The following is a 27840-nucleotide window of genomic DNA, read 5'->3' as shown; positions in this document are numbered from 1 at the left end:
AAGGAGATCAGGTTTATGTTTTCAGTCACACTTTCAGGATACAGGACAGAAATGTAATTTTCATGTTTTCAAGTCTCACAAAAGTCTGGATATGGGATTAGGCATGATATTGTGAAATATGAATCCACTTCTCTAAACAAGGTAACAAGGTTTTATTAAGGGACAAAGTCAATAAAGCAAAAGCAAACAGCACTGGGCGCATGACCGTAGCCAGAGGTGCAAGTGATCAGTATTTGTTACAGGTTTATATACTTTTACAATTCCATTAGTCACATACATATTCATAATCCCTGCATATAGGCAGGAAACATTATAATTAAGTCCAGTAATTTATTGTCATAAGTCTCCTCCTCTTGGCGTCTGCGCAGTGCTCTTCAATAATTGTGAGTGGGGGTCTTGAGGATGAAGTAATCAGTCTTCCTCATGTGAGTAGGGGTCTTCAAGATGAAGTAAGCAGTCTTCCTTGCAGTGTGCTTTTCACCTTTGGCAGAGTTGGACGTCCCAGTAATTACACAACTCACTAAAACCAGCCGTAGCTGTAATTATTCTAATAACTAACAAAGATTTGAAACAGTGTGACCTTCCTGCAAAATTTATAGCAGGACAGGAGTATCCCAAGCTAGCAGATGTTCGGGAGGCTCTGTCTTTGAACTAACTGATAAGTACAAGGATGGTGTGAAATAACTCCTTCATGTTTAGTGGGGTCACTAAATCTTGTTATCTCACCAGTGACTTACAACACAAACATTGTTCTTTAAAACTAAAGATATTTTAGAGGACCAGTGTGAAACAGTTAACTCACATTTAGTGGGGCCACTAAATTCCACAGGCTAACAACATAAACATTGTTCTCTTTCTACAACCTAAGTTAAGCTAAAAAGTACTTTAACTCTATATTTTATGGGCATTAGCTTTTTTTCTATCAAGCATGCAAAATCCCCCCCCCCCTTTTCTTCTTTTTAACTTTACAGATTATTCTACTATATGACTCCGGTTTGCTTATGTCTTTATTGAGCTTTGGTTTTGTTACTATAAACTTGTATAGTTATATCCACATAATCACGTCTATGATTTGCGAAAGCCAATACATTTATGTGTTTATCACAATATGATGTGGTAATGTCCTCTTCTGCTACTTCTTTTGTTAGGTAGTAATCTAATGAAAGGCAGACAATGAAATAACACAAATACTGACATCTACACAGGCATGTATAGGCATGTTCACTCTGCAGTCATGTTCACTTTGTGAACAAGGGAGTCTTCAGTACTGTTTTCTGTGCCTTACGTCCCCATGACACTTGTAATCATATTACCAACCCAAACATCAGAAGACTACTGAGCTAGACATAATGTTCTCTCTTTTTCTGCCCAACCAGATTGGCTAGCAAGTATCCTAAATTATGCTCTGAAGGAAGGAAGGGAATGGGGTGTTAATGCATTTGGGTGTATTTTCACTTGGGTTCTTAGCCTGAATATGATGCACTCACATAATACTTTCAGACCTCCTAACACTCATAGTGCTAGAAGACTTAACTTTTAAAAAGAAAGCTGAAATTTATGTTTATTTTAGCAACACCTTTCACCCATAAAGGAGTTCCAAGTAACTTTACATTTTTGGATCGAGGCAGATCTACTGTCATGGTTTTGGCAGGCTGGTTGTGGGGAGATCTACTCTAGATAAAGGAATTCTAGGGGTGTGTAAAAGAAATAATCCAGGAATAAATTCTGACCTTAACATCTTGGAAAAGAGCTAAAATTGTTTCTGACAAACAAAAAAAACCAAAACAACTAACCAACCAAAAACACCCTCCCCAAAAACAACGAACCACAAAACCCCAGAAAACAACTCACCAAAAACCAAATAAAAAACCCCTGAAACACCCCTCCCACCCAATAGTCCTCCCCTCAACAGCAGTCAAACAAAACCAAATATCGTGGTTTAAGTACAGTCAGTAGCCCATGCAGCCCACTCACTCACTCCCCCATCTCCCCCCCACCCCCTGCTCCAGGAGGGACAGGGAGGAGAATCAGAAGAATGTGACTCCCATGGGCTGAGATAAGAACAGCCCAGTAACTAATGTATAATACAAACCCACTACTGCTACCACCAATAGTAATGATAAGGGAAATAACAAGGGAAGAGAATAAAATACCACCCGTAGATACCCAGCCTGACAGAGCAGTGAACTAGCCCTTCCAGGTAACTCTCAATTACATCCTGGGCATAACATGCTGTGCTGTGGAATACCTCTTCGGTTAGTTTGGGTCAGGTGTCCTGTCTCTGCTTCCTCCCAGCTTCCCCTCCTCCCTAGCAGAGCATGAGACTCAGAAAGTCCTTGGTCAGACTAAACATTTGAGAGTAACTAAGAACATTGGTGTTATCAGTGCTGTTCCGAGGTGCTGAAGCAGCAACTAAAAAGGAGAAAAAATGACGGCTACTGCTGAACCCAGGACACCGAACAAACGAACAATTGCCAAACAACTAAAGTTGCAATACTTTACTAGTATCTCACACATACAGCTTTATTAATAAACTGATAGTTTTCAGAATAGAGAGTAGACCAAGAAGCCTCTTCTCTCTTACTATATTGAGCTCCATGCAGCTTTCAGAATGCTGTAAGATGTTCCTATCTTGGTAGGAATTCTGTGCCACCCTGGGAATACGAGCTGAATGTTTCAAAGGTAGCTAGAAAGCTATATCTGCTTGTTGAGGAAAGGCACAAAAAAGGTAATAATTAAACAAGGTGTGAGGGTCTTGCCATGCTTAGGCAAAAAGCTGCTTCTTGTACCCTTTGGAACAATACAAAGGTTCTCTCATGTTTTTAAGAGCTACTTAGATGTGACTTTTGTCTTCTTTATGTTTCTTTACTGTATTCAGTTTTGCAGCTTTGGGGGTTTTGTTGTTATGGGTTTGAAAGCTGGGTAAAACTGTGGTAATCTTCCAGAAATTAAGCAATTTTTTCATGTGAAATAACTTGGCACTCAAAATGGATGTGCACCTGTCATTTGCTGGCTTTCAGCTACAAGATTAAATTAGCTTTACAGGGTGTTAAATGAGCTTGGAAGAGGTTTTATTGGACCATAAACTGAATGTGTCTGAAGGTAGGGAAATTATGTTGCCAGTACGATGACCAGGTTCTTAGAAAAGAAGAAAGTTTTTTTTTCAATAGTCTCACACCTGGAGAAAGGTTACCAGTGCTTCATTCAAGGTTTGGCAGACAGTGAAGATAGTAGAAGGAACCAATCAGTGATCATCTTCCCACCCAACCTCCAGAAGGCCTGTAGGAACATCCCAACACCAAAACTGTCTCAAAAATCACAAGTCTTTAATATATTGGGAACTTTTTTGTCTCTTGGTGTTTAGGGGTTACTTGTATTTTATTTGCTCTTCCTCCTCTCCTTGTAGTCTTGATTGTCTTAGTAAATGCATTAAAAAAAACCCCCAAAGATTGCTGCAGAGCCTCATGACTTTGGGAAGCAGTTTTCAGAAAAAATCACAATATGGTGAGTGTTTTGCAATTGCCATGTGTGAATAAAAGATTATATTTGGTAACATTGGTCATTTAGCTGGAAGAGGAAGGAATAGAAAAGAAAGGAAGGGTACATATTCCTTTATATGACAGGTCTGGTTTTATAACACTGCAGTTTTTCCATGAAACCCCTTATACACTTAAAGTGTCTTAAATTGAAGGATAGATTCTAGCCCCAGAGGTGTTGCACTTCCTCTTTGACAGAGGCATGTAGGAACATGTGGTGGCCTCATATGAAGGCTTTTCTAAGCTTGAACATTTAAACATGCCAGCACACCAACTTGCACTGTTAACTGTAAATCAGTGTACAACTTCAGGAATTAATGAATAGAAACTGCTGTACTGTGCTGTGGCTTGTGTGGGGAGCAGTTCCCCAATACACAGGAATCGTGCTGGATGAATGGGTGAAGATAACTTGATTTTTCTATCTTATTTTTCTAAGTTGTTATGACAACCCTTTCTGTGGTCATCATTAAAGCTGCAGGTCAAATCTCTGCTCCAAAATCTAGCTGCAACCTTTTGTTTCTGAAAGAATGCCACATACCAGAGGGTCAAAGGGAGCAAAGTGTGTAAGATTTTGGACATGGTGTTTTTTCTTTCCTCATACTCATCTTTAAACCTGGTCATGTCAGCAAAAGGTAAAATGCAGAGAGAATTTATGACTAACAGGCTTTCTTTGGTGAATCATTACTGGGTTTTTTTTCCCTGTCTTTAAATTAGTATGATACCCATGGCCTGTTTCTGCTGACTCCTGCTCAGAAAATACAGGTTTCTTTAGTCTCTGATAATCCTGAAATTTGGAAAATGTGCTTTAAATCAGTCCCCCTGGGAGAACAGTTTGTCATGTTGCTTAGTGAGGAGCTAATCCTAAGAGTGACTCACCCTTGGGTGGCATCATGCTTCACATACAGATAAAAGAAGCTGTCATGCAACTACAAAGATTCTGTGCTATTTTACTGTACTGTTTGCAGGAGTATCTCATCATCTGATGTGCAGAAATAAAAATCTAGATTTGATTTTTTTTTGTTGTTGTTGATTTTTGGGGGTGCATTTTTAATTCTTCAATGATTTGCAATTTAGTTTTTAATTGGTCAGTTAATGGTAAGCATATAATGTGTTTACTTTGTCATCCAAATCCTACCTTTGAAACTACTCCAGAACAAATAGCCTATTGTTTAGTTTTTTTGTTTTTTTTTTTTTTTCCAGTGCTTTATTTTCAAGCAAAACACTTTTTCACTTGGTGGGTGTGTAGTGGGTGGTTAGGTTGGCTGGAAGGTCTAATACATGAGAAATTACAATTATGTCTTGCTGATGTGTTTCTTCACAGTCTACCACCCATACAGAGTCATTCACACCTGTGGCATGTGGGGCAAAAAGAAAAGATCTCCACTCATGCATAACACTGGTAGTATTTTACTCCCACGCTGACCATTTGTAAAAAATCCAGTGGAGAATTTGGTACTGTATTTCTAGTTTTGTTGAAGGCCCCGTGGTAGCTGAAGATGAAGTCATGTTTAGGCCGGCTTGTTTGCCAGAGTTTGCATGTGGATTTTGTAACACAGCTGGGACCAGATAGCCTGCCCATCATGCACCTTAAATGATAGATCTTTCTTCCTTTTTCCCATGTAAAATACTTGGTTATTGAAGGCACTTGGAATAGTTTTGCTGGGAGAGCCACAGGAGGAACTCAAATGTCAGAACAGAATGATCTGGGTTGGAAAACAAAGAAATTTTTCGTGTCTTGTTGTTCTTAAGTGGTAGCTTGTTTGTTTTTTTGAGGCAGGGGATGTTTGGTTTGGATTGTTTTTTTGTTGGTTTTTTTTTTTTTTCCTGGTCGGCATGGATTTTATATTCTTTTCTCCTTGTTTTTGATGTACTCTAGGTTACCCTGCTCTTGCAGGGGGGTTGGACTAGATGATCTTTCGAGGTCACTTCCAACCCTTGGGATTCTGTGATTCTGTAATTAAGAGGCTTATAAATATATTCCAAAGAAAAAATATCCAAATGTATCGGTGGAAGAAGGCAAGAAATAAAAGTATGTAAACTCATATTTGGTGCAGTATTAGTTGCTCTCTTGGTTGTGATTCTGGGTTTCTTTATTTTTCATACACATGAACCAAGATATTTCCTTGAAGTCTAATGAATACATTCATCATTTTAGAGGGATAAGTGACAAGAGTTTTAATATCTTCTCTGTTCTTCATTCCCTTATCTGCTAAATGCAAATATGTAACATTTAATTGAAATAAAAGGCTGTAGCACAGGTAAGCATAGGGGTATAAAGATGTTTATATGTTTACCTGTGTGTTTAAAATTATTACTAACTGGGGAGACTAATGCAGTTAGTCTGAGCCAAGTGCAGTTTTAGACAGCTGTATCATGATTTTCAGTGTTCTCTCTGCTCCCTCAGTCCAGCACTGATGAGAATTACTTGGTGGTTTTGTAACCAACCAAGGAAGACTCAGCTTTCTTCTTTTTTGCCTTTCCCCTCTTAAGACAGTCGCTTTCCCTGGGACCCCAAATTATCCATCTTTCAGTTAGTGAAGCCCTTTTTTTTAATATAACTAACTGACTTTTTATTCTGTCTCTCTAGAGAAGCTGTTATTTGGTTCCACTAGGAGAGTGGGATAAAAGCAGGGTCATGAGATTTGCCACTTGTTCGTAATGGTATCTGAAGTTACCCTGAGGAAAGGGTTTAGGGTTGTTCCCATCTTGCTGCCAGTTTTGGTTTTGTTTCTTTCTTTTTACTCAAACATGATTCAGCTCCTACTGAAATCACAGTTCTCTGCAGATTCAGTGAAGACATTACCATTTTTCTTCTGTGTGAATTGCTGGGAGTTTCCATAAGGCTTTTTTTTTTTTACTCTAGCTATTGTGTGATTAGGTTGTATTAAATGTATTACCAGGTAATAAAAAGGTTCCTCTAAGTACCCTTGGAAGTCATTGCTACAGAGTTCATGCCCTGTGTAGGTAATTTACCAGTTCCTGAGTTAAGCTGGGCCAGTACCTAACATTTTGTTTCCGTATTTATTTCCCTTTCAGTGGAGGATCAGTATGACCCGGACCCTGTGCTGTTTAACACAGCTTGACATAGGAAGGTGAACTTAGTTAAATATTGAATGTGCAGTCTCTCTGTAGGAATGGCTCCTGAGAACAGATTGTCTTGACAGTCTATCACAGTTATTTTTTATGTCTGTGTGTAAAACGAATGACTGCTCTTCTGCCAGCTGACATTGATTCTGGGTGATAACTGTACTTGGTTTTATTGATGGGCACAATGGAATAAAAACCGAAAGAGGACAGATTTAGATTAGATATTAGGAGTAAGCTCTTCAATATGAGGGTGGTGTTCAACGCCAGGTTGGACAGGACTTTGGGGAACCTGGTCTAGTGGAAGATGTCCCTGTCCATGGCAGGGGGGTTGGAACTATTATGATCTTCAAAGTCCCTTCCAACCCAAACCATTCTGTGATGCTGTGAAAGTATTCTGTTGTGACCTTGTGTGGATGGCTTTGCAGTGCTAATAGAAGTAGAGATTTGGGGAAGAGGAGAAGGCAGATTATTTCTTTCTGAAGCTGCAGCTGTGACAGAACAAACATCTGCATGTGTGTTAAATAAACTGAATACTTGAGTTTGTAGTTGAGGGTTCCTCATATACTTGTGGCTAGATATATGCCTAGGTGTTGAGCCTTGCCATTCTGCATATCACTGTGTTCTGCGATGGAACTACAGTCCTAACATACAGGAATCTCACACTTCATTTCTTATAGAGACTTTTGAAAAAGCATTCGCTAGGGAAGGAATTGTAGTGGCTGATGTGATTCAGTCCCGCAGCCAGCTGGCAGCAAGTTGTGTTTTAGAGGCTAGGCCTTTATGAGCTGAGAAGAACAAAATGATCCATCTGCTCACCCTGCTGTGGGTGTATTTTCATTCATAAGAAAGAAAACTGAAAAATGTGCATATCCTAGGCTCTAGGCACCTTTTGGCAGTTATTCTAATAACACAGTTTAGTCTGAAAATCAAAGCCAACAGTTTTTATCACAGAATTTTCTGACACGAAGAGCAGAAGTTAAACAAAATACCGCTGTCTTCACGGGGTAGTGGTCTGAAAGAAGATACCTAATTTAACATTTTACTTTTCTAAATTCCAGTCAATAAAAATATAAGCTTTTAAACAAACTCTGGATTCATGAAGGTTGGAAGAATTAAATTGTGGATGCTTCATTTAATATCCTGGAGGAAGCATCATTCTTATATAGAGAGACTGATAGCTGCCATCTGGATGGGTGGGCTTTGATGATAAGGTACAAGATGCATTTATATTTTTCAACAAATATTTAATGTCTGTCAATGAAGATTTATCTTTGTTTTGGTTTTTTTTTTTCTTTGAAATTGGCTACCCTGGAGCTTGGTCCATTATTTGCTAAAATCATTTCAGTTTCTTACAAGTAACTTCATCTGCTTCTCAGCCAGGAATAATTGGTGTGTAGTTCATAAAGATCATTCAAGGATAAGAGTGTATGTATGTTATCTCTCTGTTTATAGTGTCTTTTTGATACTCATTTGCCTCCTCTAGGATCCTCAGCATTAAAACTGTGCTGTTTTAGGAAGAAAATCTGGCAGATGCCATTGTATTTTTAAAGAGCATCCATGGCAATGTTCTGTGGTCACTCTATTTCCTATATGAAGGTTCTGGCAAATACCGTACCTGATGGGTGCAGCAGTGCTGCATGCCTACATCCAGACAGATCCACAAGCCCATTTAGGCTTATCATCTAGCTGTCAGGCTTGTTTTTATTTTCTAGCATAAGATAACAAAAATAGATTATACTGAGACCCTCCTCCAGTGAAATCTAAACCATACGTTTGTCCGCCTCCACACAGGAAAGGGGTGATTGTATAGGCTCCATGAGAAAACTTGTAGGAGCTTTCATGTGCTCTGCTCGATTTGCTGCTAAATGGGCAATCTCTAACTCCAGTGTAGTCACTCTAGCTCCTTTGGGAAACAGAGACACTAAGAAGCAGTTGAGCACATCATTAACTGTTCTGCTGACAGCAGCTTTCATTTGGCAGCACTGTTTTATGGGAGAAGAGGTGGAAATGCTTTGTAGTGCTAATATCTATGATCCTAAATAGAAAATCTAGCTCTTTAAAAATTATCTGGCATTTACTTTGCAGGTTATGCCCACTGGAAGGGTCAGGTGTTAAATTCAGATGAGCTTCATGAGCTGTATGAAGGACTTAAGCTGAACAAGGTCAACCGGTACGATTATGTACTTACAGGTAAGAAGAGCTTGTTTGTTGGAGTTCTATGAGATGTAAACAAAAGTAAAGAATATGAATCACATCCCTCCTTGTTCAAAACGAAGCAATTGCATTTTTCCCTCCTTTGATTTTTCCTGCAGTTTTATCTGTCTATTACAGTCTCAACTGCTCATGCTGTTTAGCTGGAAACAGCCAATATTCTCCAGCCTTTTAGGTGAATTGATTGCCTTGTATAGTTCACAGACTTGTACAGGCCGGTCATGTACAGCCTTAATTAATGTTTTGGGAGTGTCTACTAAAAAAAAAATTATGATGAATGTCAGAGTATTATTTTAATGTGCAGGACTGGCATTCTCTAGTGCTATAGTATGATTTTATACACAGTTGTCTGTCTTCCTTTTTTGTACTTGATCATTCTAGGACAGTGCATTAGATACAGACTAACCTATAAGCAGGGTTGGATTTTGATTTTTGTCATATCTCTTGATGCACTTTTTTTTTTTTTGGCTTTTGTAACTGTATAGGTCCTTTGAATGGATACAGTTCTGCAGGACATAATGACCATGCAGTGTTTTTCATTTGCTTGCCTTTAGGCAAACAAACGTAGAAGTATTTCTGTATTTGCTTATAAATTCAGACAAAAATACTTATAAATATAGACAAAGAGAATTTCTTGTAGCATGTTTTATAGAAAGGAGAAATTCTATGTACAGTTTTTATAAAAATTGCTTCTCATCTAATACCTGTTTCTCAAATGTAGATTACTGATTGGGTTTTACCTCAGTAAGTGCTGTGCATCTAGTTTAGATTACAGTATCAATTTCTTATAGCTGTGAACAGTCACTTTTTAAAGGTAAACAGAAATATATTGCCAGACTTTATTGATTTATTGATTTAATTTCATCTCTACACATACAGGAAAGTGCTTCATTCACAGGGAAAACTTTTAAGTGTTTGAGTCATAACCCTAATAAAGCAGTCATTCTCTCTTGAAGATTGTGGCATGTCTGAAGAGTTACTGTCAGTTCTTCTTCAGGAAATATCTCCAAAGTAAAGGAGACTAAATAGAAAATAGACTGGATAAAGGTTAAGAAATTAATTTCAGCATAAATAGGTTCTTTGTGATTGAAAAACAGATGAACACCCTTTCTTTCCTCACAGGAACTCAGAGGGCATTTTCAAGAAAAGCACACTTTTATATTGTAGGAGTTTCAGGAGATGTTAGTATGTAAAATTTGTAAATGTTTAAGTTGATATAGTCTTTTATTTTACTTTCAACTCTTTGAAGAGACTTCCAACTCCTTTGCTGTCACAGTCTTATACTGGCAAAACGATGAAAGAAATTAAAAATGGTAGAAGGAAAACCAGAAATCTTCAGCAGAAAAAATTTGGAGAAAAATAAAAGAAATATTTATTAATATGCCTTTTCAAATAGGAATTGTGAATAGATGGGTCAGTGTGCTCATGTTCATTTAAAAATATCTCTGGGTGTAGCCATTTTAGAATGGAGTATGGAAAAAAAAGAAGGCATGGGTAGAAATGGCACTAGTTTCTTAAGACCTAATAAAATTCAGTGTTTTAGTGTTCAGTTGTGCTGTGGTCAAACATATAATTCAGATTTTTTTTCATTCAGGGCCAAAAGACAGATTTTATATTTTTTTCTATCACTATAGTGCACAACTGCACTTTGTACCTCTAACAACCCGGATCTGATTGTTCAAACATGGGAAAAAATTGTCAGCAGGTGGGATTTGACTGTAATTGTATGTCTGATGGCTGTCAATATCTTGGCTGAAATAGAAACTATTATTTTTAGGCTGATTATACAAAATAAGACTTTTGTTAACTTCTGTAGCTGTTAATTACTTGTAGATCTTCATGTATTTATTTTGCTTTGAGTAAAATACTCAAGGTGAGAAACTCCAAATCAGTGTAATATTTTTGAAACACCTCTGTCAATAACATTAATCATTAATAAACAAAATCTGGTGGATTTTTTTTTTCAGCCGGTCTACCATCACAGGTTATTGTAAAGAAAAATTTCTGCTTGGCTCTTCTGACTGATTAACAATATTTCACAGACATAAGACAAAGCATTTTGTCAAAAACTTTTTGCATTTCTCTGCAATATCTAAGAATTGATCAAATTTATGAGTAAAAAAAATAAATCTCCAAAATGTATTTAAAAATATGTTAGTGGAGTAGACATTTCCAAGCTGAACATTTGAACATTTGAAAAATGCAAAAAATACTACTATTAAATGAACTAAGATCAATGAAAATCAAAGTATTAGGTAATAGATGTTGTAAATAAAGCTAATGCATAAAATATGAAAAGAAGCATCTATAAAATAAAGAAACTAAGGATGAAATAAAGAGTATTGTGGTCCTAGCATTGTGATTAGGGCCTTGAGGTATAATAAAACTTATTTCCAGCTTATTTCATTGCTAAGCTTAAAAATAGGAATTTTGTTGGTATATCAGTCATTGCTCTAAAATATTAAGAATTAATTCTTCATGGCATTAATGTGTTGGACCAACATTAATAATTAAAAAAAAACTGTTTCAAACTAGAGTATGTGAAAAGTATATGGAATTAAAAATATTTCTTATTTACTAGATGATAAACAGCACTGATTCAGACTGCTGTTTTGAATAAAAGGCATGTTTTTTCCTTTAAGTCTGACCTTTTTGTATATATTTTCAAGCATTTTGAAGCTGTATGAGCCCTTATATAATCTACCTGGTAAATGGATTTTTAAGGTTATATTTGTAGCTGTGCAAACACTGTCTGAATTTGTCTTCCACTTATTATTCCTGAATGAAATACTAAAATGTCTTTGTTCTAAAAATGCATTGTTCAAGCATGAGAAGTATGCAACATTCTTATCCACGGGAAAAAAAAAAGTGTTTCTGAAAACAGAACTTCAAAAGTGTCTTTTTTTTCCCAAAGGGTATACAAGGGACACATCGTTTCTTGCAATGGTGGTGGATATTGTCCAGGAGTTGAAGCAACAGAATTCTAACCTAGTATATGGTAAGGATGTATATTATAATCCTTTCTGCTTCATCAGTGTACATGCCAGTCATTGTAATGTTTTAGGATGAAAACCCTGGTCTGGCATTACCCAGCGTTTCACAACCATCTTGCACTCTGGTCTGGTTGGGATTGGCTGAGGCTCTCCAGTGAAGATGCATTTCAGCATTGCTTAAGTGTTGAGGAAGTCAGGTTTTTATCTTTATGATTTTATGCCTTTCAGAAATTTTCTTGTGTTGTGCTGTCCAAAGGAGAATGCGCCTTGAGGACTGATTGGCTGTATCAAAGAAAGACTTGTAAAATCCCAGCCAGTTGCTGCTGTTTGTAGTTCAGAGGCATAGCCTGTAACTGCTGATAGATAAAGCCTCTCCTTGTTTTCCAAGTCAGTCAACAGCAGGATAGGCTCTCTCACGTTATCCTGCTATGGTTTCATGTTGTATTCCAGAAGTGTCTTACTATGCCTTATAAGCTTCATAATGTAGCTTAAACTCTGAGGTTTATTTAACTCAACTCTAGAGCCCTCTGCTAAGATTACCTACGAGCACTCAAAGAGCAACAGACTCTAGCAACTGTTGTTGTTGTGTCAAGTCAGGCTTAAACCTGTGATAAAAGATTTTCCTCTTTCCTTCCTGACTCTCTGAGTGTTTCAGGACTTTTGAACATACCCAGCGTAGGCTTGAATTGAGCAAAACATTTAGAGTAACAGGGCAAAGTCAGTGAGAATTTAGTGGGATATGAAGCTGTGAATGAAGGTTTGAGCCTGTCACCTTCAGATTCAGTAAACTGTGGTCAGGAAACATCTAAAATGGTTTGCACGATTTGCAAGGTGTCATACTGCACAGTGTGATATCTGACTTAACAAAGCAGATTTCTCATTTAGAAAAATGTAGCCAAGAGATCTTCATGAACTCAGGGTTTGCTGCTATTTAGCCCTTATTAACAGTGTTATATTGCCAGCTTTTCCGGAGCCTTGTAGTGGTAAGTGAAAGCTAAAAACAGTTGGAATACAAGCAGAAAGAAACATTTAGCTCTGTAGAACCGGAAGGAAGTGGTCAGATGATGAGTACACAGCCAGGCTTCTAAGATCCTTTATATTTAAGAAATAGATTATAATGTAAGGAAATGTAGTTTAATTCAAGGCCAGATTGGACAGAGCCTTGGATGACTTGGTTTAGTGTGAGGTGATGCTGCCCATGGCAGGGGGGTTGGAACTAGATGATCTTAAAGTCATTTCCAACCCTAACTATTCTATGATTCTATGAAAATACTTTTAAAATGTAAAATAAATTACCCTCTTTTTACTCATAGAAACTTCATTAAACACTGATTGAACCTTGATTTGGTACTTTTCCATTTGTATTTCTTTTTTATCTTGCTAAAAGCTTTTTTAACTTTTATTACAATGAACAATGTTCCTTTTTAACATACAAAGCTAGGCTGTTTCCATCTTCACTTTGAAACTGAGGGTGTTTATTGTTAATACTAGTTATAATTCATAACCTGTGCCAAATGTGTGTTGATAGGAGTTTATCTACTTTGGCATGGATTTTTCTTCATGTTTCATTGTATTACACATTTATTTTATGCATACACACAGCATTTTGGTGTGTAAGTTTGGCAAGTATCTTTTTATGCTAAAGTAAAAATAGGACTCTCTTCACAGCTATCAGCTTCTCCCACGTCTCTTCCCCACCGTATTACTATTCCAGAGTTTTGGTCTGGGGAGTGAAGGGGAGGGCTTTTTGCATATTGTATATCAAAAGCCCCTTTACTCCCATCAGTCAGACCCTCTCATACTCATCACTTTCAGGTATAACAACATGGAAACAGGTAAGGAGAGGGTGTATATAACCCTCTGACAGTTAAGATGCTTGGTCTGCTCTTTCAGAATTGGCAGTCACCAGTTATAAGTTTCAGATTGAGTGTGCTGCAAGAGCTGTGAGAGTATGTAAGTTGTAAGGTGCTCAGTACTGTTACTTAGCGACTACTGTTACCTAGAACTTTTCCCTCCCACTAGGTCTGTAATTGTACCCCATTTCTAAAGCCACATTTATTCTGTTACAGTATGCGATCCAGTGATGGGTGACAAATGGAATGGAGATGGCTCTATGGTGAGTACTTATCTGTTTGGATTCTCTGTATAATGAGTATTTGCTACATAAAGATGTATAAAGATTTACTAATTTTAAACACCAAACCTAAGCTACTTTACCTAACTGTGGGTTTGGATTCCAGCATCAAGAAAGTTTGTTCTTTGATTTCCTGTATTTGAATGAGTTTAGTATTAGAATGATGGCTGCATAGCTATGGGATTATTTCTAACTGTTGAGCAACAAGGTGGAATACAGACCATGTCACCAGGAACATATCCCTCTGCTCCTCATCTTTGTCTCATTGGAGTTCCCTCATCTGTCAGGGAGATCTGTTTTGGTTGATAGCCCAGCCGGCATTATCAGTAATCATGTGAACTGACATACCACTTCAACTTAAATGAAGATGACTTATTTCATGTGAGATCCAACAGCTCTAAGGCATGGAACTATGAGCAGTGACAGAAGGTTCTGTGTGACAATACCAGGCAGCATACTGACAAAGAAGTATTCCTTTTTGATTAAAACTAGTGAATAGTTTCAGTAAAAATGCAGTGTGGCAAGAGATCAGCAATAGTAATTTCTTCTGCCTTAGCTAGTCATGCACTATGAATTACTCTTTGTTACTGTACCTTTCTACAGTTTACCTGCTCATAAAGCAGCTCATAAAGTCAACACTGTGGTGGGGTTGTATCTGTTGCTTATACAATTGGAATCGGAGACAGTAAGACAGGGGCCCATAGAATCATAGAATGGTTTGGGTTGGAAGGAATCTTAAAGATCATCCAGTTCCAAACCCCCTGTCATGGACAGGGAAACTTTACACTAGACGAGGTTGCTCAAAGCCCAATCCAACCTGGCCTTGAACACTTCCAGGGTTGGGGAAGCCACAACTTCTCTGGGACAGATTGCCAGTGCCTCACCACCCTCACAGTGAAGAGTTTCTTCCTAATGTCTAATCTAAATCTCCCCTCTTTCAGTTTAAAGCCATTACCCCTTGTCCATTCATTACATGTCCTTTTAAAAAGTCCGTCTCTGGATTTTCTGAGACTAACAGAGAAAAAACATGGACAAAAGGGGGTTCTGCCAGAGAATATCAGCTACTAGTAAACAATGAACTTCTGTTAAAGGTTTTGTTAAACTGCATTACAGCAGGACTCAGGATGGTGAGGTGGCCCCTGTATGCAGTCTAACCTGAACACCTTCCTAGCTGAGCTCCAGTGTGTACCAAAGCAGCTAATGCTTTTTGGCTTTGAGTCTCAAGAACATACAGGCTTTGTGGACTCCTGTTACATCTTAGTTTGTCACCTGCTTAGACAACCAATCTCCCTTTGCTGATGGGCTGTATGACCACATGAATGGTAGTTGAGGAAAGGACAGTTGCAGTCCAATATCTCAGATGCTGCTGACAACATTTGATAATGTTCCTTCTCCCCTAGTATGTGCCCAAGGATCTTCTCCCAGTCTACAGGGACAAAGTTGTACCTGTTGCTGATATAATTACTCCTAACCAGTTTGAAGCCGAGTAAGTACTTATTTCCTTTTACTGACAAACTAACGGGGTAAAAGCAGGGGAGACTGATTTTATTCTTTTATTTTGTCTCAGTATAGTTCATTTGTCTCAATATATTGCCATATGTATGTATGTATGTATTGGGTTTTGGTTTTTTAGCTGTTCACGGAAACACTTTATTATATGTCAGAATATCAAAACTGTTTGTCTCAACCCCCTAAAATTAGATTCAGAATTACCACTATAGGACATGTCGTAGAAGTTAAGAATTTAAATGTCCTGCCTGTTCTGTCTACGTAGCTGTGACCCTTTGGTCAGGGGATAATCAGTTGTGATACATAAAAGTCTGTCCCCCTAAGGGGAGGAAGCAGCTGCATGGGAGATGAAAAGAAGACATTTGTGAGAGAATTCTATGGTCCAGGGATCAATACAGGAAGCAGGTTAGGACTGGTGTGTGTTAGGATGGCTTCAGAAGCGCTGTGTGTCTCAGCACATTTCTTTTAAAGACAGTGGTCTGGTACAGCAGACCTTGTAGCTACAAACCCTTTAGGCCTGATGGTGCAGCCCAAGCTTTCCTCCTTTCAAAGAGTAAACAAAGCAGTCATTGCCTGGAGAGCTTGTGCCCTTTTGAGATTTGTGTTTCATTCTCAGGTTACTCACGGGCAGGAAGATTCACACAGAAAAGGAAGCTTTAGAGGTAAGTAGGCAAGAGGTAGGATGTGTATGATCTCTTTTGGAATTCCTGCCTGCAATGCTGTAGTTTGCTATTTGTCTTCAACCTTGAAGTCACTTTGGCCTCTATTCTTTCTCTCCATTTATCATTAAAGCTTGTACACTTTAGGCACAAACCACTTTTAAGTTCTGGTGTCAGGCTCCTGGAGAAACTTTCTGCAAGAACCACAAATAAAGACATTACAATGGTAATGGGTAGATCTCTATGAGTTTGTTTTCCAGCAGTATAAGAAGGGTAGCAGCAGAACACGCTGTGGAAATGCAGTGGTGGGGGTGAAAACACGGGGTGACCCTGAGCGCTAGAAACCTGCATGAGTCGCTCCCTCTGCTGTCCACAAGCGAGTCGTGCAACAGCAATACTGAGTGTTAAGACAGACGTTTCTCATTCTGCCAGTTTGCAAGGAAGAGAGCTTACCAGCAAACTCTTACAAGGATTGTTGAATACACTCTGAATCTTTTCCTGACAGTGCTTATTGGTGCTCTGTTTCTCTTCCTTAAATTGACTCAAGAGGGGATGAGACCTGGGTTGCAAAGGAATAGGGTGCATACATGAGAAGCCAGACTGGGAGTGATGGCCTTCAGGTACTTCCTGGTGAAAGACAGACAAATCCACAGCCTTGACGCCCGCTGTCATCACCATACCGAGATGATAGATTACCTGCAAACATACTGCATTGAGGTGTAAAGATTTACCCTTTTAAGCAAACTGAGGAAAATAGAAAGTTGCATGGCTTGGTGGAGGGCAAAATGGGAATATGGTTTTACTGGTGTCTTGAGAAGGGCTGAATTCTTTGTTCTGTTGACTGATCAAGTGCTTTCATAATGGGCTGATGTTATTTTTTTCCAGTTTGGTTTTGAACTTCAAAGGGACACAAAATCTTAAACAAACGCAGCTGCAGTGGCACCCTGGAGAGTAGCTGGGGTCTCTGGGCCCAAATGTTTGTTGTTTTTTTTTCCTTCAGCAACATTATGCAACACCGGTTAATTACCATCTCAGGACGGAAGCAGCTCCAGCTCTTTTAACTACCCATCCACCCTCACCCCCCTGTAGTTTTAGACTACAACACTGTGCTGGGCGAGGCTGATTAAACTGTGCTTCATGCCACTAGCTGCTAACTGAAACCTAGCTTTTTGATTCTGATCCTCACTAGCAGAACCATAGTCTGAAGAACAATGTTATTAGCTATACAGCCATTAGTTATAAGTTTGCATATTTCAGCTGTAAACACAAGTTGCGTGTGCTAAATAATTTTACAAGTTCATTTTCTGACTGTCTGATTCATGTGATAGCTCTTACTTATAACAAGTTTTTAAAAAAATCTCTTCTAAAGAGATAATTATACTTAGGAATGGAAGCATTTTTAAAATAGTTGCTTTCAGGATATTATATTCTAATGTCTCCCCAGCTGCATGTTATATATAGATCATAATAATCCATGCTGGAATTTATCCCCTTTGGAGGTGATAGGAATTCTGCATCTATTTCCATGGTGACATACTTTCATTCATTTCTTTAGCAAAACAGTGGCAACAGTATAGTTTTCTAACATAAAATTAAATATGACGAATTGTTAATCTAGAAGCGACTAAGTCCTACAGCTGGAAATAGTGGTGATTGGGTTATTGGTGAATTGTGACTAAGAAATACAATAGAGTTTATTGTTACCTCACATACAGGTTAATTATGTTGGCATATGCTGGTGGATTTCTTACTTCTTTTAAAACCCAGCTGATGACTGTGTAAAGAGGTCTGACAGCTGAAGAAACTTGGAGGCTTAGGCAAGAAAGAAAAGCAGTAGAGAATTAAAAAACAGCAGAAATAAATCCTTATCATTCAGCTGCTCCTGAGTCATAGCTAGCCTGAGAGGATTTTTAATTAAACTCTTCTGGGAGAATTAATATTTTATCTGTGTTTTATGTTAAAATCGTTATTGAAGAAATTCTTTCTTCAGTGAAATCGAAATCACTTCTGTGGAAATTGATCATGATATGAGAAGTAGAGTATTAATGAATTTAAGTGAGGCACACACAGAGTGGAAATACACCTCCAAAGGTACAGAATTTACAGGTGTAATTTGGCGTTTGGAACAGAATGAGAAAAGATTGTGGCAGACACACACTTATGCCTCTGATTTACCTTTTTAACTCTTCATTTTTGTTAACTCTTGAAGTAGTAGCTAAATAAGACTTCATGACTTGGAGTTGTGACTTTTCTAGCATCTGAGCTGCCATCTTGAAACACTTGCATGTATCTGTATATTTGTTCTCTTATTCTTTTGATAATATTTTCTGAAAATGTGATGTAGACAAAAAATCTGATCACATCTGAAGCAGAGTATTCTTTTCAGAACAGCATCCAAAGATAATACAGAGATGCTTTTATATTTTAACAGGTGTATTCATTTAAATACATATGTTTTCATTCTACTACTTCAAATAGTTTCCCCTAATTCAGTGAATTCTTTTGAGTAGAAACTCTTTTTTCTCTTTACAAAAGATGCCAAAATAAGGTGCTTCGTAAAAATCCTTACTACTATGACTGATGCAAAGTCTAATCAACACACATTGTAGTGGTGATTAAAAACTGATTTCTGCCTTTTTGCACATGGAAAGGTAATGGATATGCTCCATGCCATGGGACCAGAGACTGTGGTGATCACAAGCTCAGATCTACAAGCACCTCTAGGAAATGACTACCTAATTGCCCTGGGAAGCCACAGAAAAAGTAAGTCACAAACTCCTTCATTAAACTGTGGGGGGTTTTAACCTGTTCTGTGCTTTCAGTTACCTTTTAAGAAGTAGTTTCACCAGATGCATCTGTAGTGCGTGGAGGGCACTTATAATGAACAACTAAGTGAGCTACTTCTCCTACAGTAATATTAGAGAGCAGTAATTCCCTTGGCTCGCTGTGGGAAGACAAACTGGGAGCTGGGAATGATCATAGCACAGGCAGAGCACTGCCCTCACCAACAGGGTGCAAGCCCACAGTGTCTGAATAAGACGAGCAGAACTGGGATGGCGATGGCGAACAGGTCCCATTGACAGTCCAGTGATCATCTGAGCAAAGGGAAACAAACCAGGTCCAAGATTAATTGGAAAATCAAATCAGTAAGTCACGACAGGAGGGCTCTACACAGGTATACCTACAACGTAGCTCAGGTGAGGATGCTTGTGCCTAGGCCTGAGCTTTTGTGCAGCTGCTGGGCAAGTGGGCAGAGGGTACTTAGATAGAGGACGTCATAGGTGAAGTTGTTCAGGGTTGTTAAAGACCCTAGTAATGCTCCTAACAAGTAGTAGTGATATTAAACAGGAATTTTGAATGTTCTTGATGCTTCTATGAAAATTACACTGCCTTGTTAGTGGATTGTTCCTTCCTGATAAATTGTTAAGTGTCCTTCTTATTTATATCCCCTTCTATACTGTCATGAAGATGCACTGTGTGTATGGACTCGATGTTACCTGCGAAGGGCATAGTTATGTGGGATGGTATATGATCTCTTTTCCTTGTTCATGTAAGGGATTTAAATGTATCACATTCTGGACTGCTGAGAGACCAGAGAAGTCTTGATATTTAAAACAGATCCCACTAAGAATCAGTCAGTGAGTCTTAGCACTCAGTGTATGACAGGTCTGGAGTAAGTCTGGTGATTTCAATGGCGGTTACAATATGGAACATGGATCAGATACTCTCTGCTGATGTCTACAGCTGCTCTTGTGCCTCCATACACCTGCAGATACTCTGGATTATGGTTTGGAATACCTCATCTAGGATACAGCCCCCTCCATAAATATGTGGTCTCCTGAGTAAGCTGCAGCTGCTGTCTAAATGAAAATAGGTGGCTCTCAATCCTACATGAAAATAAAGGTGCTAGCTACCTGCTGCCTCTTAAGTGAAATATGTACAGTATGTAAGTTGTAAAAGCTATCCCAACTTGGCAAAGTTTTGAAAGGTAGCATCTTTTAGAAGAGCTGGTATAACATTTACAGTAATCCTTAGTATCTTTACATTGCAGACAACAAAATAATTCAAATCTAGTAACCACTTTTAAATTATAGTCAGTGCTATTGTATTAATTGCTGGGTCTCTTACTTAACTGTCTGTTTTATTTTAGCTAAAGCAGATGGTACTAAGATGACACAAAGAATTCGAGTGGAATCTCCTAAAGTGGATGCTGTCTTTGTTGGAACAGGAGACTTGTTCGCTGCTATGCTTTTGGCATGGACACATAAGCATCCAAACAATTTGAAGGTTGTGAGAGAAGTTATTTATGTCTCTGCAAGCTTAGACTGTTTATTTTTCCTTTGTTATTTTTAATCTATGTCATTATTTAAAGATGCATTTCTGTTTGACAAATAAGATGCTCCTCTCGAGAGAGAGACTGCATGCGTGTATGTAATTATATTTTTTACCCTCACTTCATCATAAGCACTGAAATCAATTTAACAGTATGTTATTCTGTTTCTTTCCTTTTAAGCACATAAAGTCCTTACAGGTGTGTGATTTCTAATACCCATTTTGGAAGAAGTAAGAATCTAAATTTTTGTCCCCAAACTCTACATTATGTGGTTGTCATCCTGTTTGTGACTGATCAGTCATGTTTGCCTCTCAATAGCAGTGGTTTTGATATAATAATATTAACTAGGCAGCTGGAATTTTATTAAAACCTGAATATGTTATGTTAATGCAGGTAGCATGTGAAAAGACTGTGTCAGCCATGCAACATGTTCTGCAAAGGACCATTAAGAGTGCAAAAGGTAATTAATTTGTATCTTGTTCTCTTGTTTCATCCGGATTTACATCAGAAAAAACATTTAGAGAGGTTTCTGGGTTTTCTGGCTAAAGGTAGCTCTCAGTGTAGAAGCAGACAGAGGATCTACAGAATGAGAGCTTCACAGTCTTGTTCCTTACTGTGTCCTCAAGTTTTTTGATTTTTTGACACCTGACTGAAGATGTCACTGTTCAGCTTGTAGTGGGACTGCAGTCACGCTGACTGCACTTGACTGCTTTGCAAAACAGTGGTGGAAGAACTTGAGGAAATGCTGAGTTTGATGTGCAAGAGAGCTTCTGTTTTAAGTGTAGCTTGCTTACTTTCCCTTGGAGTGCATGTGTTTGGTATTGAGAAGGGACTATCAACTAATAATAAACTGCTTGTGGTGTTGGCCATGTAAGAAGTGATTTTTTGTTGATTTTTTTTTCCTTGTCTTCTCTCCCCTTCGAGTTCCCATGCCTTTCAGTTCCTAAAGAGTTCCAGATCTGTTGGTTCTTGGAGCATGGCTGTGTCACTCTCTAATTAACGGCAGAGCTGTGTTTCTTTCCTGGAGAGTGGTACAGAACAGGGGTGATAGGAAATCACAGTGCTGACCTGGATCTTCCACCTTAGAAGCTAAGGGATAGTAAGGGAGACTGGGGAGGTGAGGAGGGTAAAAAAAATAGTGGGGTAACATAACAGTGTAGTCTGTTCTCTTTTTATACTGCTATCTTTAATGACATTGTGATGTACTCTTTCTAGCACAAGCTGGAGAAGGAAACAAACCAAACTCAGCCCAGCTGGAACTGAGAATGGTCCAAAGCAAAAAGGACATAGAAAACCCAGAGATCATAGTGAAAGCCACAGTGTTATAAAGGTTGTATGTCTCCAATAACGCACAATGTATTGATGTCCTCATTTCTTTCCTGTAAATTGTAATATTTGCCTTAGATCTGTGACAGAAATCTGATTTTCATGAAATAGTGCCCAGCATAGGCAGATATCCACTCTCAAACATATGTGCTGGCCTTGCTCAGTTTTAAAAACAAGTTGGTGTGCATTGAAGCATATTGCCGGGCATCAAAATGGCTGTCAAATTCACGTGGTCTGTGTTACTACCCAGGGCAAGAGAGTACAATGTTCACAATGTTCCTGCCTTGCCAAAGACTTTAGATGTGAATTTGCTAATGGAATGCTTGACTGACTGGAAAATATTTTTCAAGATGGCATCCAGTGCCAATGGAGCTGGCTCCATGCTCCCTTTTCCTGGAGGTATCTGGTTACCTACTCTGGTATTCAGTATCTCAGCTGCTATGAAACTAAGCAGGGTTAAAACTACACACAAAGTTCTGATTGTGTGTAGGAGTACTTTGAAGAAGTTTGGCATTTTAAGTTCTCTGAAGTGACCTTGAGGAGTCATTCACATTACTGATAACTGCTCCTGTTTCTTGTCTATGAAGAGCTGCACAGTTTCAGTTTTTGCAGGTACTGGCTGCTTATTTCTGGTGTCTGTGGGCACCCACATGATTTTCTTCCAAAAGCTGCTCCAGAAACATCTTCATTAATATGAATTCAGTAGCACTGATTAGAAGTTTGTAGTTCTGCCTCTGAGGCCAGGTTTGATTCTTTATTTTTAACTAAGGACAAACATTCTGTAAGGACAAAAGAGAAAGCAGCTCTTCCCCTGAAAGCTGGCTACCCTAGTTTGTTCTTCATGGGCGCATGCATTTACAAACTACCTAGGGCACTTCCATTTAACAGTAGTGAGCAGTATGGGAAGGCTTATCAATGAAGCAATGTTGTAAAAGTAGTATTTGTAATTTACTAAACCTTACTAAACTATGTATGTTTACCAAATGCAGTGAAACATACAACATTAATCTGTTCATAATGTCTCTGCAGCCTACACTGATTAGAGATGACAGAAATGCATTATTATTAATGCATCTTTATTTCAAAATTCTGCTTCATAAGGTTTCAAAATTGGATTCTTAATAATTTCAGCATCCTATACATCGCAGGCACATACTACACCAGTAGGGCAAATACGCTGACAGTACTGACCACTTGTACTTCCATATGATTTCTGTATGAAACTGAGGCTCTTGCTTTTCCCGAGATGAGGTCTAGTGTGATGTTAAAACCAAATTCAGTTGATGCTTTATTTGGTTAAGATGATAGGGAGATTAAAATTGCATTTCTATTTCCAGTGACATGAAGAAAATTTGTATTAGTGGAAAGGGCTAATTTTTCCTTGATTACTCGAGTATGCTCAGGAAACTCACTCTTGGGTATCTCCAAGATAACTTTTCCTTTATCTTCCTCATCACACCTGCCTAACAGATAGTGTCACCTGCATAGCTTGGAAGTCCCCAGAAGAGCTGGTTTGGAGATTGCTTTGGCAATTTATCCAACCATTTTTGTGGATTTTCTGCCACTGTAAAGTTAATTGGGTTCACCTGGTAGAAGAGTAATTTATCCTTAAGGTGAATTTTTGGCTGAATGGATTTTTTTTTTATAGAGTAAGATTTCATAATTAATAATAATTTTTTAAATCCCCCATATTTTTTATTTCATGAAGCAAATGAAATTTAAGAGAGGAACGTGTTTTGCAGTAAATGTAAGAGGCAAACTTTAGGCTTTCAGTCACAACAACAAATAATCATTTTTTTCTTTCATGCATTTGACATTAAAAAAAAATAAATTCATATGTTGTGAGACTTTTAAGGAGGGTGGAAACCCCAACAGAAACGGCCTGCAGAATGTGACTCTACTGCCACAGGTTTTAGTAACCACTGCCATAAAGTAATTTTCTAGCAATAATAATTTCAGGGATGTGAACAGTTGCTAAAATTATCAGTCAGTAATAGAGATGCTGGGGTAAGGGTTGGACTGAATGATCTTAAAGGTCTTTTCCAACCTGGTTGATTCTATGATTCTATGAGCTCATGGCTGATATCAGTTCATGTCTTTTTCCATGTTGGCTATCTTGACAGTGTGTATAAATGTCTTATGGAAAGAAGTGAAGAAGGCTCTTCTTGCTGGTGCCCAGCAAAAGAGTAGGAGGTAATGTGCACAAATTGAAATACAGGAAATTACATTTAAACATTAAAAAAATACAAATCACTGTGAGGATGATAGAACACTGGCACAGGTTGCCCAGAGAGCTTGTAGAGTCTCCACTCTTGAAAATACTCAAAACCTGACTGAACGTGGCCCGGAGTAACCTGCTGTACTTGACCTTGCTTGTGCGGTGAGATTCGTTTCCAGAGGTCACTTCCAGCCTCAACCATTCTGTGAAGTACAACAAATTGCCTTTCTTTGTGGCACTGTATTTTTAAATTAATGCAAATAGGTTTTTTTCTTCCTGAGACACAAACTTCCCAAACATGCTAGGAGGTTGCTCAGCATTAATAATTTGCCCCCTTTTTAGGTATGCTGCTTTTTGCTTGGGCAGTTGTGCTAGGAATGCAGTTGCCTTTTTTGATAGTTGAATTCAGGAAAGGTACTTGAATATTGTTGCTGGTGATGCATTCCAGCAGTTGAATACAAAAGGATTTTAACTGTTTATAGCATTGATTAAAGAAGTCTTGCATGCCATATTCCAAACATAACTGTGAGTTTATTTATCTTTTAAAATTAGATTTATTTCGTGTGGAAGCATATAATCCCTACCATACTTTTGGAAAGAAGGGGTCAATATACTGAACTTCCCTGTCTATACATATCATGGTTGACTTTGTGGCATTATGCTTGACACCCTTACCCGCCTCGAATGTGTGACCCAGGAAGTGGATCCTGCTGCACTGTTTTTCCATAGCCAGAGCTGTGGATTGCCCAGCACTCCCTGCATTAACTTCATTGCCAGTCACGTAACACAGCCCAGCTTCGGAGTTGCATGGGGCCAAATTGGGGGCCATATGGTGGCCATCCCTGCTCTAGTGCAGTGCAAAACGTAGATTTCCAGTTCTTCACATCAGCGGATCAGCAGGAGAGAGAAGCTCAAAACTGGCTTTTTAATTTTTTTTGTAAGAAGCAATAATTAAGCGCTGTCAGAAAAACCTCTCCTGTTGTGAGCATGTACTACAGAAAGCCCTTTTAGTAAGTGTGAAACGGCACAATTGCCACTAAAAAAAAGTAGACTTTCACAAGGGAAGTGAGAGAAAGGCAAGGGCTGGCTTACTTTGAAATAAAGAAGCTTGGGATGTAGGGAACCTAAAGCTACCTTGCAATCAATGTTTTATCTGTAAACCATAATGAACTGTCATCTTGACACAAAAATCTACATGTTTGTTGGAGCAGCTTCTACCTGTCAGGTGTGGTCTTTTCCCACTATGGATCAGTTCAGTAATTCGCACCTTCCCTAGAAACTATGACATATCCATATGAAGAAAAAAAATCAACAAAAACTAATGCGCTCAATTTGCAAATGTTCATATTTTGAAGTAGCTGGATTCTGTAGCAATGGGCTGATAGCTTCTTCTGCTTAAACCTCTGGGAGTTGCTAATGTGATACTTGTTTTAAACTCTCACTCACCTAATCTAAATTAGGTTGGGTTTATGTCTTCAGTGAAGAATTAGGCTTAACATCTCTTAACAGGAACAAACAACAGAAATTATCTGTAAATATATTCTGTAGCTAGCGTTTTGTAGTCACAACAGGCTATCAGGTATTTTTAAATGTCAAGGTACACATACTTGGCTGCATTTTTATCTGTTAAGAGCTACACAGCACTTTTTCATATGGTTGGCAGAACAAAATTCAAAGACTCAGCATGGTCCTGTCCAGTCTTTTATTCCTTCCTGTCCTTCTGCATATAATATCTGTATCTATTTCTGAGTTCCTACCTGGTGCAGCTAGAAGGTGTCTCAATATTAGACAGCAGGATTGGAGGGGACTTACCAAGGTCATCTGATCCACTGGCAGATCCTTAGATAAATAAGAATGGTTAGACTAAACTAGTTGAGGTCCTAACTGATTACAGAAGAAAAAGCACTTTAGTCCAGAGAGTTCAATCAATAACTAATGGATAATCTTCCATGACTGTCCTAACAGCATGAAAGGTGTCTGTAGCCCACCAGTCCAGCATTCACCAGTTAGGGACTGCTGACTTCACTGTCACACATACTCCCATGCGTACGTGTGAAGTTAGCAGCAAATGATTCTTCTAACGCGTACATATATGCGTGGGAGTGGTGAATGCTTTTTGTTTGCGTCCCGTCAACTTCCCCACCATTCTTTCACCCACTGGAAGTAATTTGTGTTGGATCTGTTTTTTTCTGGAATTACTTTTGCAGTGTATGTGGTCAGCCATTTTGATTACTCCCAAGTCCATTCATTTGTGGAGCCATCATGGAGGAGAGACCAAAAGTTGTTTACAAAAGATCTACTCTATTCTGGGCCTGTATTAGTCTCTACATGCTTAAAATTCCCACATACCTCTTTGGGAGACGTGCATAAAGACATTGTGCTACAATCAGTGCTATTCACACTCTCTATAGACATTTAAGAAATCTGCTGTATAAATTGTTAATGTTTTATTTGCTGACTTTTCTCATAAATGGAAGAAATCTATTGTCAATATATTATACAGAAGAATCAAAGGACCAAGGTTTCCAGCCGCTCATACTGCCTTTTGATTATCTTAACTGTGTCCTGATTGGATGGTGTTAATTTGTTGTTCAAGACTGTTATGGTGATTGTATTGATTTATTTTATTTTAAAATATGTGGCAAGGAAGATTGTAATAAAAGCATCTGCATTTAATATACTGTGCACACACAAAGTGTTAGATCCTATTTTTGCATATGTGAATAATTTCAGAATTAAACGGAACAAGAACAGTCCAATAATCTTGCTGAATAAAGTGGATGTAATTAAAGGTCTCCTTACTTATATCCTAGTATAGAGAAAGGGTACTTGATGAAGGAGCACACATTTGAGTGCTGTAATCATCTCATTGTAAGACAGCAGCTATGAGGAAGTGAGTAACATCCTTCTTGTCTTAGTTGTTGGTTTGTTGGGTTTTTTTAAGAAATTTCATGGGAAGACAACTGGTGTTCTGCACCACTGCTCTTGTGTGCCTCTTACACGCATAGGATTTCTGCATTGTGCTCTTTATTCCTACGTACAAGGTGCGAAGAGGGGCTTGGAACATGAACCGTAACTCATTTGTAGGTCTGTTTCTTATGCAGTGCTTAGCTGCACTCCCCTTTGTGGAATTTTTGTCTTACTGTATAAGTTAGAGCTTACAAGGCTATACATTAGGAAACAATTGTTCCTGCATGTCAGAACAAGTGCTTCTGTCAGCACTTTATAGTATCTTTTGCTAGGGCAGCGTTTTGCATGAGGAAGAGAGCAGGTATCCAGTTTAATGAGAGCACTGGGTATCGGAGAAGGTGCTACCTCATTATGCTTACACCCACTGGAGAAGTTTGGCTTATATTTGTGCTAAAGAAAACCACCTCTCCTGAGTAAAAGCCATTGCCTGTTTAAAGAGTATTCTAGAAGCTGAGAAGTGTTTCAAATTTTGGTCACTCTTCAACCAAAATTATTTCTTCATAAATAAAAACGCAACCATTTTTACATCTCTTTGCAGCTGTACTGGCTCATAGACTAGTCATCAATCTCCTGTTAGAATCACAGGATAAGGTTATTCTTTGTGAAAGATATTTGCTTCTAGTGAGACCCTACTGCTAAACAGTTTTGTAGCTTTCTAAAACATGTCCATTGAAAACACATACCCAACCATGGAAACTAATGTTTGAGACGTTCAATCCCAGCCCTGAAAATAACTCTTGTCTTTGAAATAATGAGTAAACCAGCAAGTTTATACATGCAAGCAGGAGCAGATTTCAGGTAGATCTATGAAGTTCAATCAGAAACTGGAAGAGTGCGCATTAGGCACCCAGTGAAGAGCATTGA

The 27840-nt window shown here is 38.4% G+C and overlaps 1 protein-coding gene across 1 annotated transcript in view; it reads left to right on the top strand.

Moving 5' to 3' along the window:
- Nucleotides 1-26768, top strand: part of PDXK (pyridoxal kinase) — a 47793-nt gene extending 21025 nt beyond the window's left edge. The window contains exons 3-11 of the mRNA XM_005151712.4: nucleotides 8709-8813; nucleotides 11749-11832; nucleotides 13897-13943; nucleotides 15362-15447; nucleotides 16087-16132; nucleotides 18781-18892; nucleotides 20280-20416; nucleotides 20856-20922; nucleotides 21678-26768. Of these exons, the coding sequence (XP_005151769.1) occupies nucleotides 8709-8813; nucleotides 11749-11832; nucleotides 13897-13943; nucleotides 15362-15447; nucleotides 16087-16132; nucleotides 18781-18892; nucleotides 20280-20416; nucleotides 20856-20922; nucleotides 21678-21790 (797 nt within the window). The 3' untranslated portion in view covers nucleotides 21791-26768. The remainder of the gene's footprint in view (nucleotides 1-8708; nucleotides 8814-11748; nucleotides 11833-13896; nucleotides 13944-15361; nucleotides 15448-16086; nucleotides 16133-18780; nucleotides 18893-20279; nucleotides 20417-20855; nucleotides 20923-21677) is intronic.
- The last annotated feature ends 1072 nt before the right edge of the window (nucleotides 26769-27840 follow it).

The sequence above is a fragment of the Melopsittacus undulatus genome, chromosome 2 (assembly GCF_012275295.1).
Source record: "Melopsittacus undulatus isolate bMelUnd1 chromosome 2, bMelUnd1.mat.Z, whole genome shotgun sequence".
Taxonomy (NCBI): domain Eukaryota; kingdom Metazoa; phylum Chordata; class Aves; order Psittaciformes; family Psittaculidae; genus Melopsittacus; species Melopsittacus undulatus.
This window is presented reverse-complemented; position numbering and strand designations above follow the sequence as displayed.